The sequence below is a fragment of the Morchella importuna genome, assembly GCF_003444635.1.
Source record: "Morchella importuna strain M04M26 chromosome Unknown Morimp01GS001, whole genome shotgun sequence".
NCBI classification, from domain to species: Eukaryota; Fungi; Ascomycota; class Pezizomycetes; order Pezizales; family Morchellaceae; genus Morchella; species Morchella importuna.
Window position 1 is genome coordinate 1,775,177 of NW_025763398.1, and position 12,696 is coordinate 1,787,872.

Genomic DNA, 12,696 nt, shown 5'->3' on the forward strand with positions numbered 1-12,696 from the left:
ACTCCCCGCCGCCCCCTCCCCCGCCTACGCCGTCTCCTCCTCCTCCACCTACCGTCCGCCCTCGCCCGTTGCGCGTCACCGCCGGCCCCTCCTCCCCGACGACAAGAAAGACCATCCGCTACCCAGCCTCTGGCAGAAAGTCTTCAATTCCCCCCTCCCCCTCGTGATGGTTCTCCTAGGCTCGACCCTCGTTCTGGGCATCCTCTGGAGCAACAGTGCCAGCGCCGCAGAAATCAACCGTCGCTCCCCCCAGGCCCAGTCATACATGCGCCGCGGCGCCTGCCCGGACTACAAGGACTACGCGACAGTGCGGCATCCGCCTTACACAACCGGAACGTACCAGTTGCCGTTCCAGCGGCCAGCGCAGGAGTGTAGGCTGTTTACGAGCGATGCGGTGGAGGATGTTATTTCTACGATGACGGCAAACATGGTGGATCCGGACATGGCACGGCTATTTGAGAACTGCTTTCCAAATACGCTAGATACGACGGTGCGATGGCATGTGGACTCGGATAAGCAGGAAGAGCGTCAGAGCTTCATTGTTACCGGGGATATCAATGCGCAGTGGCTGAGGGATAGCACGAACCAGCTGTCGCAGTATATGGTGCTTGTGGGCAAGGATGCGAAGCTAAAGGCGTTAATAGAGGGCGCGATTAATACACAGGTGAGTGATGGGGTGTGATGGAAAGCGGGAGTGAAATGGGAAACGGGTAGCTAATGAGTGGGAATAGGCGGATTTTATATTACAGAGTCCATACTGCAATGCATTCCAGCCGCCGAAAGCTTCTGGACTAGCACCGTATGTTCCCTACTATCCTGCATCATGATCATTGACCCAATCTACAGACCATTGACACACCCACAGAACCTCTAACGGGCAAGCTGATACCGTCCACCCCACATACGACCCCGACGTTGTCTTTGAATGCAAATATGAGCTCGACTCTCTTGCTTCCTTCCTCTCCCTCGGCAATCAATACCACGCCGCCACGCAGTCCACCACGCACATCACCGCGCGTTGGATCTTGGCCCTCAAAAACGTTCTCAACCTCATCTCCGAGCAGCGCACCTCCACCTTCGCAGCCGATGGCTCCATTCAGAACCAAGTCTACACCTTCACACGTACAACCACCCGTGGTACCGAGACCCTCAACCTCGACGGCATCGGCAATCCGCTCGCCGCAAATACCTCCCTCGTCCGCTCCGCCTTCCGCCCCAGCGATGACGCCGCAATAATGCAGTACTTCATCCCTGGTAACGCTTTTATGGCCGTGGAGCTTCAACGCACTGCGGCGGCCCTCACCGCTGCCTCGCAGTCCGACCTCGCCGCAGAGGTCTTGGCCCTCGGGAAAGAGATCGAGGCCGGCGTGTGGAAATACGGTGTCGTGCAGCACCCGGTATTTGGAAAGGTGTTTGCTTACGAGGTGGACGGGTATGGCTCAAACATCATCATGGATGACGCCAACCTGCCGTCGTTGCTGGCCCTGCCGCTCCTGGGCTTCGTCGATGTTGATAACGAGGTGTACAAGAACACACGGAAGATGATACTCAGTCCTCAGGGAAACCCCTACTATCTTGTTGGCAGCAAGTTCAGCGGCATCGGAGGCCCACATATCGGTATCACGCATGCATGGCCCATCAGTTTGCTGGTCCAGGCCATGACGAGCAGCGACGACGCGGAGATCAAGAGTCTTCTGAACGCGGTAGTGGCGGCGAGCCCGTTGGGGCTGGTGCATGAGAGTGTTAATGTGCAGCGGACAGAGGACTATACCCGTAAGTCGTTTTGCCGACCCTCCTCCTGGTTTGTTTTTGAGAAGATGCTGACGTAGAAGCAGGGAGTTGGTTTGCGTGGGCAAACTCGGTATTCGCGCAGACGATCCTGGATATTGCGAAGCGGAAGCCGGACTTGATATTTAAGAAGACGGAGAAGAAGGCTTAGATTAACCAGGCCGATATATTGTAGAATTGGAACGATCTGATTTTTATCTTGCATGGACGGGCTTTGATTCTTGCCTTTTCTTCTTGCCGTTGTATATAATGTGTATTTTGTGCTTGTAGTTGGCGTTTTTGTATCCCGTGCTATGATGCAGCCATGAATGATGATCTTGACAGGTGGTGGGTTGGGTGGAGGTTCTGAGTCGGAATGGTACGGTGTCTCGTCGGAGAAAAGAGGTGGAGGCGTTCTGCCATATGCTTCAGGAAACATAAAGAGGATTCATTATCTAGTCACCGTCTGCGAGGGAACCCGAAAGAACGCGCGTAATCATATATAGGATCCTAGGAAGGAAATTCATAACAAAAAGCAATTATGTAGCCGTTATACCCAAGGATGATAAATAAAATAGCATCACGGAATATCACTCACATACAGCTTCGAATGTGTCGTCACCAACGCGTTAAGCCCTTTACTCGAAACGAAACGACACCTACTCTAGTGTCGTTACTAATACATGTATCTAATTGTAACAATCCCAACTGGGATTAGGCAAGGAAACACCTTCCTTCAGAGCTTCGTACCTCCAGAACTGCGTACCACCAAAGCTGCGTACCTCGTACACAAGCTTTCAATCCCCCTCACAAGTAGCGTGAGTTTCAGCTTAACAAGGAGCGACTATCCATCACGAAACAAACCGTCGTCAGCATGGGCGATTTAATTGGAATACAATCAATTTCGGGGACCCCCGGTGGTCAGGCAGGGGCTATTGGTAGCCTCCACAAATATCGCTAGGGCGCCAAGAAACCAAGCAAGACCCTGGCCCCGCTGCTGCCGTTGTTGGGGATGCCCCTCGAGCCCAGCTCATTCCAGCCCTCTTCTCTTCTCCCCCTAAACTTCCCCAATAAAACACACATCATCATCGCCTCTCCCAAGATTCACCTCCTTCTTCTTCGCCGCATCTCATCAATTTCGTTTACTAGAATAAAACATATACAAAAGAATCGATAAACAATGTCCACCGCAGCAGCTCAATTCCCACCTCTCACGGAGCGTCCAGTAGCAAGGACAATCTGTCTTTTCGATGTCGATGACACTTTGACACCTGCAAGACGGGTACGTTGCTTTAATTGTATCTCAAACCAGTGGGGCTGTAAGCTAATGACTTGCATATGTAGAGTGTTAGCCCTGAAATGTTGGCCTTGCTCCAGCAGCTTAGACAGAAGGTCGCAATCGGTTTCGTTGGTGGAAGTGATCTTGTTAAGCAGCAGGAACAGATCGGTATCAATGGGTACAATGGTATTTATACTGTTCCGTAGCTACAGCTCTAACAATGAAACTAATTCCCTTTACCAATAGTGACTGATTTATTCGATTTCTGCTTCGCCGAGAACGGTCTCACTGCCATCAGACTTGGAGAAACCCTCGCGAGTAATAGCTTCATCCAATGGTTGGGAGAGGACAAGTACAAGAAGATGGCAAACTTTATTCTCCATTACATTGCTGACCTGGATATTCCTATTAAGCGGTTAATACTCCTCCCAATAAGACGAGGAAATCCTATGCTGATTTAATTGGTGGCCCAGTGGAACTTTTATCGAATTCCGAAACGGAATGATCAACGTCTCGCCTATTGGCCGCAACGCCTCGTATGAACCCCTGGGATCTTTGTATCGCCATCCAACCTGACTTACCGGACTAACACCCCCATTTAGTGTCCAAGAGCGTCATGACTTTGAAGCCTATGACAAAATCCACAACGTCCGTCGTGACTTCGTCGAGGCGCTCCGTGCCAAGTTCGGCGACTACGGACTCACCTTCAGCGTTGGTGGACAGATTTCCTTCGACGTGTTCCCACAGGGATGGGATAAAACCTACTGTCTCCAGCATGTGGAGAAGGAAGGTGTATTCGACACGATCCACTTCTTTGGTGACAAGACGTACAAGGGCGGAAACGACTATGAGATCTACGAAGACCCGAGGACGATCGGGCACAGTGTTACAAAGCCAGAAGATACCATGGCGGAGCTGAAGAAGCTCTTCGATTTGTAATTAGGCCTGGCCTTTATTTCGATTAATGGGTCCAGCGCTTGCCAGCTTGCTTGGTCAAGAGGGTTGAATGAATCTGATCGGATTCTTAATAAATATAATAAGCTGAAGTGAATCGACCTCTAATACTAAATTATGTGAATGCTGGGATCGAGGCGTGTGAAACCGAGGCTGTGATATATATTTTTTATTTCGAAGCTTGCGGATAATATTAGAATACTACAGCTAGCGGGAAAAAAAAATATTAAGCATACCTAGCTCTTCCGGATCTTACCTCCACAGCCATAACCGAAGAATTTACTTGAATCACTTATACTAGCACCTATAATCCTGTCCTGTACACGTGTGTTGAATTAGTGGTTCGTTAGTTTAGGTTGATCTACTTTGGCGGGTACATGCGTGACTCTCCGGGGTCATCGCACTAGTTTCACACTTTACACCGTGACGCAGCGAGTGATTATCTGTGATAGGGTAAATCATCATGGGCCCTTTCCTTCCTTTCTTTTTTTTTACTCTATCGGACCTCATAGACACGTCTTTAGACCAGTGGTGTCCTGTGCCATCCCCAGGGTTGCTAGTTAAGCGTTGACCCATATCCGTGGTAAATAAGGTCAAGCTGCCAGCGAAGCCTTCGGTAAGGAGCTCGCTTGAATGTGGGGTGGCGACTTGAGATAGTCGAAATTAAGCTGAATATGCAAAGTATTATCGATAGGTCGCCCTTACCTGCGAGTGCGGCATCCGATTAACTCCGTGCGAGTACCCTAGCGTGATAGGGTTTGTTGCCGTGCCCGAGGATCTGGGGGTTGGTCGGCCTAGTGGTTTTATGTAGAATGTCTAAGTAATGAATGATACAGATGTGATGAGCGAAAGGGCTGAAACTGCGATGCGCGGTGCGTACATCCTGTAAGGGGTGCCGTACTGTGAGCCAAGTAGGTATCAACCTGGTCAGACAATAAAGGTGCAAATTGCCTGGCTCAAGCTCTATACGAGCATTTTTTGACTGTGCTGCATTTGTATGATCTCCGCAGGGTCTGTATTCAAATATTCTGCGCGCAGTGGTGCCACGATGGACTAGTGCGAGTGATTATAGGTGTTTGGACGAATTGGAATATCAAGAACAGCTGATTATAGAGTTCGAATTTCGACTAGATCAAGTGTTGGCATTCAACGTTGATATTGCGATATCATTTCTCAGATAGATATATGAGGCTGTGCCATGCCATGCCACTTGTCTGTGGGGTCTTAAACTTAATATCGACTCCAAATAACTATGGGTAGGTATATAGAGTTAGTGTATGCGTTTTTTGATGCTAGTTGACAGAGAACCGATCCAATATGATGCTTGGAATAACCTGTGCAGAAACGTAAAAGTCATTGTACTATTGACCAGTGATCAAGTCATGAAATTCGATTGATTTTGTGATGATACCGTCCAAATGGATGTCCAGATCAGACGATTGAGATCTTAAATATCTTTGCGGGAAAGGCTCGGATTCGGACTCGTTCCGAAGGTTATCGTCTCCAGGAATTCACCGGCATTAGTAACAAAACGCACCGAATCTGCATACGTCCTCTTATACTTGCTCGAAGCGAGATTAGTGATCAAAATGAACCCTGAGGCGAAGTTTAGGGTCAAACTGTATCGGTTGGCTTTGACAAAGATGATGAAGTATCTTTTATGATAGCGGCCAACTTTGAGGTGTTTATGAAGCTGCTGTAAGGTATGAACGGCGACGTCCTCAGCTACAAGGTGGCTTGGAATTTAGTTTTCTCACTTCCGTCCAGTGCTTGTCCTCCCTTTTTTTTTTTTTTTTTTTTTTACCACACATGCACGGCAGTACAGTGTACAGGCATACGATCAGTTCTCTCTGTGTAACTGCAATATGTCTCCCTCTCCTGAAATCATGATTTCCGAGTTATTTTTTCTCTCTCGTTATTCTCTTTTGACGAATGGTTACTCATATGCATTTACTCCCATAATTAAGCATATTATGACGCGGAACGTCTGGTGAGAAGGACTCTATAGTCTATTATCCATGGATGTAGCGGGTATTGTCAGGTACCGTGTCAATACAGGTCCGGGAAGCTGTTTAGGAGGGTGAAAATCCTGAGACACCCACGAACTGACTCATTGTGCGCGTGTACGTAGTATCGTGGCGGTTATGTATAAGAAAAACAGAAACTCAAGTAAGGTTTTGCTTTGTAATCACCGTCTGATAGATTTTCCCGTCTGGTCAAAGTTCCTTGGCATTTTACAAAAGTGGAATGATTCGGACCCACATATATGTCTCAGTACTGATAATTGATATACCGCCAAATAGCCTACCGCCATAACTCGAAAAATTGGCTAGCTTCCAGAGGTCGGAATTACTCGTGTGGGAAACTTCTGATGCAGATCGATGCCATTCAACCAATCACTCGAGCGATAATCCTTGGCCGGAGATAGCCAATTTTTCGAGTTTTATCCATCCAGCTAAATAACAAACCAACCAAATGGTCTTCACAGGTCGACATATGATGTTCTGAGTCCCTTAAAAAAGAGATACTGTTACTGTAAAAGACAGTAATCTAATACAGAAATACAGATCTGAATTGGGGCTTCCGACATCGCTCGACGTCTTGTCCACCAGTGATTTAGCTCCGAGTTGCATTGACAGAAATTGTGGCTGCATGGTGCAAGGTAAGCTGTTCTAGTACCAGAGTTCGTTTACGCTCTATGATAGCCAACCACCATAACACCCAACCACCACGATAAACCCCTGAATATCTAAACCAGAAGGAAATCTGTGTGTGTGAAGTCATTTCATTTCTGATTCTAGGTACAGAATGGTCGCATGCAGTTTACACTATGGCGTAATCTACGTACCAAAGAAGTATAAGATCAAGCCACAGAGAGATATCTCCCGCCACGTTGAGGCCCCACTCTCCATGAAATTTGCCGCCTAACCTATAGGTTTCAGATGGTCATTGAGATAGGCTAATGAAACCCGGGGGCTAGATCTCTTTACCCAGATCTGTGGGGGGACACTTAAAACAACATCCCGGGTTTATAGGCATTATTTATAGTCCATATAAACACAAGACAGTCCGCTCACTAAAAGCTTATCTCTGAGCCTCTTGACTGGTGAGCTGTTCGCACTAATTTCCGACATGAGTTTCAGCAGTGCAACATGCCAAGAACTCTTGGATCGAGTAGGCATTCAGCATCAGGTGATCTTGATAAGATATTAGCTGTTTGTTATGTAATCGTATCATCAAGCATTGACGTTAGCCATGGCCGCAACAGACTGTTATAAATCATCAGATATCACTCGTGTGGATCGGATTTTTTTTTCCAGGGGTTCTCCAGGCCTCGTTCCGACTGGTTGAAGTTGACTACTGCAGATCCCCAAACAATCGAAAACCACAAGAAATGGATCCCTTTCGAGAACGATCGTCAACACGATTTCCCGCTAGCTTGTTGTCCTTGATTAAGGTCGTACAAGGCTTGTGTGCGGCCATGAACGATAGAAATTAGAACTTGACTGCTGATGTAGCACTTACTGAGTGACATCAACCCCAGCTTTTCAGACCGGACAATGTTTTTGTTACGACCACATGTACATACATGCTCTTCCCCGCGGTTACTCGCGCTTTCTCATCGTAGCATCCGGCTCTAGACTCGTTGTCTCCACAAAACAGCCAGCCAATAGTTGCACTGTTGCCAGATGGGAGGGAAATACAATTTTTTTCCTATGCCCAAGACAACTTGATCTACACGATCGTCAGGTTCCTCGATAACAACCATTGGGCAAATGTCCATCAATCGAGATCAGGTGGTTCCGTCGTCATTCAATTTCAGGTACAGATTGTTTTTTAGATTCGATTCTATCTGTTTCTGTTTCGTCTCGGTTTCACATTGACTTATGCGCCTGTCGGCAGGGCCGAAGACGGGAAAATATTTCTTCAAGTAGTCGACACGGGATAATTGACACCGGCATCAATGATTGTGAGCTCCTCAACAAAAGAGGCACAGAGGTATCAGCCAAGATAACAAAGGTCAGTACCTACCCCCACTTATTGGCATGAGAGGTCTAGCGGTTAAGATTAAAGTCCATAACAAGCTTGTTTGTTATGTTATGTTATTCAGCCCTACATCATATGACTTCGGCTCGCTTCTCCATCCACTAAAGGATTTCGCAGCAATGCCCCTCGATCTGAAACGAGTTCCACCTCTTCCTTTCTCTATCTTAGAGTATCGACGGCTGCCCTCGATGAGATCATCGCCGAGAACTTTTATCCGGGATTTTCGTCTCAGATTGCGCCTCTTGTTCAAATCTAGGCTGCTGCTGAAGAAAGTAGGGGGTTCTGTATCAAGCATATAAGGTATATGAAGTGTATCAAGTGTATCACTAGAGTAGGTCACCGCGCGAAAGAGAGCACTATTTCTCCATCGTCAGCCTAGTGTTGCATAATTTGAGTGTCTCAATTACGAAGATCCGCAGACAATCCATGTCTGCATATCTCTGACACTCGTAACATGCATATAAAGAAAGAAAAGAAAACGAACCGGCAGCACATCCAGGATCACGGGTTTCTGTCTCCGATCCTCACTTACGCCATCAAGTTCCGCAGCAGCGCAGCAGTGTACCAAGGCAAATCCAGGAACGGCTTCCGAAGAGCATACAATAGCGGCCCTGCAGAGCACATAGCCATAATTACGAGCAGAGGCAGAGAGATCAATTGACAAGTCACTGGCGCAATGCCTACCACCAGTACCACCGAAATACTCTAACCATTTGACAACTGGCTAGCTCTTGGCCCTGAAAGGGCAACTTCAATACGGCCTCAACCTGTAGTTGTGCCTCTGAAGGGCGAATATACCCCGGGAACAACCCCGGAGGGTCCCCCTCCTCCTCCCCCGACGAAGCCAAGCTTTACTTCCCCAGTTCTTAGCCCTCCATGTTCCTCCATGAGATGTGTGAGCGGTAGGTTCTGCAGTGTTCTGATGAAGTGATGCGTATCCGAAAAGCGCCATCCAGTCAGGCCGGTAGTTTATTTCGTCTAGGGATCTGTAGCTAAATCGATAGATTTGATTCTGGTGATGGTACAGAGTCCCTACCCCATGAAGCATGTCGTGCCGGCGGTTCTCGAAGACAACGTCACAAAATAGGATATATACCCTGTTTGCGTGGCACGTCACTCATGCATGCAGGACCAAGCCCAAATAAAGTACTCTAGAGAGGCAAGCCTTTCAAAGTGAAAGCTCCTCTCTACCCTACATTCCCCCAACCAACCTCCCTCCCTCCCCGCCGCAAGCCATCAATAATGGCCTAAATTTTCAAAGCATCATCAGAACCATCAACTCATTAAACAAGTCAAAGATTTTCACAAATCTTGCTGATCACAAGTGGAAATACACTCCAAATATATTGTATACTATGCGATCCACTATATTTTTTTTCTTTCGTTTCAACCTGTCTCCACAACCCGGGGTACCAAAAAAAAAAATACAATAACACCAACACTAGCAAAAAGATTAACCCCTAAGAAACCTTTTTTGTAAAAGAAACGCCGACCCAAAAATGAATAATAAAAACAGCAAAAAACACCCCTAATAAATATTAAGTACCAGGAAAGAGCATTCGTTGAAAGAAAAGGGAAGAAAAGGGTATCAATAGCTGCTGAACCTATCAAAACACTAGTCTCTCCAGCCCAAGCCCTTTAAGGCCTTTTTTTTCTTGTTTTTGTACAACGAAAAAGCTCGCCAAAAAGTAACAAACCAAAACAACAGGATGATCCCCAAAATGCCGGTCGCCTTTTAGCTAAATAAGTATGCCGATCCCCAAAATGCAATGAAAAAGAAAAAGGTCTCAAAAATGCAGAGAGAAAAAAAAAACTTGCCCGCCGGTAAAAAAGGATGGAACCTGCGCATGCTTCAGAAACAAATGAGAGTTAAGTAAAAATTATTCAAAATCCAAAACAAAAGAAAGGCCCCATATTCATAAGTCGTAAGATCCCCAAGTAGAAAAGATATGCACACCTCCCAAGTTATGTCCCAAAACCCCAATAATAGTATAAAAAAAATTTAACACAAAAGAAAAGGGCTAAACTACTCAAAATCACTTAATGATTGCTCGGTGGTTCCTCTCCCATAGGTCCTCTCCCATCCTCTAATGCTCCCAACTCATCTATGCGGCCACGAGGTTCAACTTCAGACATCTCCTCTTCTGATTCCTCCGCAATATCGCCATTGTCGACAATATCCCACCAGTTTGTGTCTGATCTTCGGGGCATCGGTGGTCGTCTCCCTTTCTCCTCCTGTCTCGTCAACCAAACCTCCGCTGCTTCTCTTCTCTCCTCCTCCCTTCTCTCGTAGGCCTTCCTTGCCTCAAAGCTCATATTCTTCTTCTTCCTCCAACCGTCGCCTTCATTTCTGCCAGTTGTAGGCTCCTCTCCTGCAAAGAACCCGTATCTTGACCAAAACCATTTCCCGTCCGATTTCGGTATGTACCTCCATGGTTTCTCCCGAATCGTAAACAGCCAACAATCCACCGCACACTGCACAGGTATTGTGAACGCAACCATACAGGCCAATGGAAAGCTGGGGTTTTTGACGAATTTGTCCTGATACTGTAGTAGGTGACTTATCAGGGGTAACACCCACATAAGGGCGTATACCAATGGGTAAATGAATAATAGTCGTAGTTGTCGACTGATGGCTATCCTTCTCCCCCGCAGTCTGGCATTCCTTGCATCCTGATTGCCCCCCCCTCCCCCTCCCCCTCCCCCTCCTCGAGTGTTATTGCTGTTATCCATGTTAGAAACAGACATAGGCAACGATCCCCTACGTGAAGGTGATGATGAGTTGCCATCACAGGTCGATCCACGGGGTTCTGAGTTGCAAGGTGAAAAGTTGAGCTTCTCCGCAATAGTTTGAGGGATTATCAAAGCCTTTGCAAATGGTTGGTCTGAGGAATTTGATGCTTGTCGACTGTCCCCACTAGGTGATACTGGTATCAGTCCATGGTCATCCAATGCTGGCACCTGTCCATTATTTGGTTTAGGTTGCTCTGCTGCAACCAGATCCGCCGTATCCATCTCAAGTGTGCTGGCACCCACGTGACTCCGAAATGTGCGAAACTTCATTCGCACATAGATGTAGATGGAGGCGTAGATTATTAAAATCACGACCAGAATCACGTATCGAGGTATCCAAGCTAATGCCATTCGATACCAGAATGGGCGTACTGGAAGATAGCAAAATGTACCTTGGGCTGTGTAGGCTGGTGTACTGTTGACATAGGCCAGGGAAGGCATCAAAATTGAAAAGGCGAGCCACGCAACGTAAACCGAGTGACGATATCGATACAGTCCGCCTTCACCGATTGCTGTTAGGCCGGGTCGGAAAATATAGAGTGCACTGTGAACTGCTATTACCAATACCGCGAAATCTAGTTTCCAAAAAAGTTAGCTTATTATTATAATAGATTTCTTAAGTTTCCCCCTGGGATTTTGATGTTTTATGCAGCTTACCAGAAGCCTCAATCCCCATAGACATAAAAAATCCAGCAGCCTGGCAAAACCTCGATGTACTCGAAACCGCCCCATTCGTAAATACAACCGCCGGGTATATCAGCTGCCAGCTTGCTTTGAAGAAGTCTGAAAATACCAGCAACATGATGAGACTGTGCGGTGCGAAGTTAGCATTTATTTTTCCTTCTCTCTTTATTATTTAATGTACATCTGTACAACCAGCCAATTCCCGGGGTGCATACTGATGTCTGAAGCTTCTCTTCATGCGTACAAACCACCACCCAACAACAAAACCACTGATTAATGAAATGCTCGCTGCTACCAGTGCTATTACTCGCAAAATGTAAAGCTCCTGGCTGGTTAATATTGGTGAATTATTGTTCAAGCTGTCCAGAGCCCGACCATCTAGTCTGCTCAATCCGTATATTGGGTCATCAACCCAACGGTCATTACTCCCCTCCTCCTCCATCCGTTTCCTTAATAAATTTGTTGAAAACCAGTCCATCATTCCCAACATCCAAGTCCTCCTATTATGCTGTAATATGCCGCGTATCGACCCCAATTCAATGAGGTTAAAGGGACCGAGGTAAAGTCGTGGGGCTGCGGTGACTGATGATAAAACCTCGAGTGCAAGGGATTTCTCCGGGAGGATTTATCTTTTCGTTATTTCTCTGTTGGTAGGGCTGTGTCACTGAAGCCTCGCTACGGCCATCACGTTTGACCGGAACCAAAGTCGGGGGGGCTGCAGCAGCCCGTTAAGCCTTTGAATAAGGTTGAGGAATGCCTCCAGTATATATGTATCCAAAACCTTATCCACCACCACCAAAAGCGGATGGGATTATATTATTAAGAACAGTGCCAAATAAACAGTAAGTGAAGCTGATCACAGATCTGATGTAGTCACTGTAATCGTTATCGTGACGATAACAGCCACCGGCGCTGCGCAGGTAGCAGGAGTTATTTGGGGGGGGGGGGGGTTGAGGAGTGGTGAAGATCCTGTTGTAGAGAGAGAAAAAAGACAAAGGAAGGAGAGATGAAAATATTACAAAGGAGGAGTCAGGATCAAAAGCAGGAATACAACAATAGAGCACTGCTCAATCTACGGCTCAGGCCACCGCGGTCATGACGATCAGCGCCCTGTTTTTTTTTTTTCCTTTTCCCCCGCAGTCCGGAAGGAAGGCCCTTCGGCAGGAAGTGAG

At 47.1% G+C, this 12,696-nt stretch overlaps 4 protein-coding genes across 4 annotated transcripts; 3 read left to right on the forward strand and 1 right to left on the reverse strand.

Moving 5' to 3' along the window:
- Positions 1–166: 166 nt before the first annotated feature.
- On the forward strand, positions 167–1,939 carry LAJ45_00432 (uncharacterized protein; the record flags this gene model as incomplete). The annotated part of the gene is made up of 4 exons (XM_046110033.1): positions 167–664; positions 732–799; positions 866–1,773; positions 1,836–1,939. The coding sequence occupies 4 exons, from the start codon at positions 167–169 to the stop codon at positions 1,937–1,939; spliced, it is 1,578 nt and encodes a 525-aa protein (XP_045976726.1).
- Positions 1,940–2,947: 1,008 nt separating this feature from the next.
- LAJ45_00433 (uncharacterized protein) lies at positions 2,948–3,985 on the forward strand (the record flags this gene model as incomplete). Its single annotated transcript, XM_046110034.1, has 5 exons — positions 2,948–3,049; positions 3,112–3,232; positions 3,293–3,461; positions 3,520–3,582; positions 3,649–3,985. 5 exons carry the CDS (start codon positions 2,948–2,950, stop codon positions 3,983–3,985), a joined length of 792 nt encoding a protein of 263 aa, XP_045976727.1.
- A 3,167-nt stretch (positions 3,986–7,152) lies between these two features.
- LAJ45_00434 (uncharacterized protein) lies at positions 7,153–8,346 on the forward strand (the record flags this gene model as incomplete). Its single annotated transcript, XM_046110035.1, has 4 exons — positions 7,153–7,215; positions 7,629–7,823; positions 7,904–8,020; positions 8,086–8,346. 4 exons carry the CDS (start codon positions 7,153–7,155, stop codon positions 8,344–8,346), a joined length of 636 nt encoding a protein of 211 aa, XP_045976728.1.
- A 1,741-nt stretch (positions 8,347–10,087) lies between these two features.
- On the reverse strand, positions 10,088–11,966 carry LAJ45_00435 (uncharacterized protein; the record flags this gene model as incomplete). The annotated part of the gene is made up of 6 exons (XM_046110036.1): positions 10,088–10,419; positions 10,813–11,072; positions 11,315–11,340; positions 11,402–11,415; positions 11,498–11,649; positions 11,740–11,966. The coding sequence occupies 6 exons, from the start codon at positions 11,964–11,966 to the stop codon at positions 10,088–10,090; spliced, it is 1,011 nt and encodes a 336-aa protein (XP_045976729.1).
- Positions 11,967–12,696: the final 730 nt, after the last annotated feature.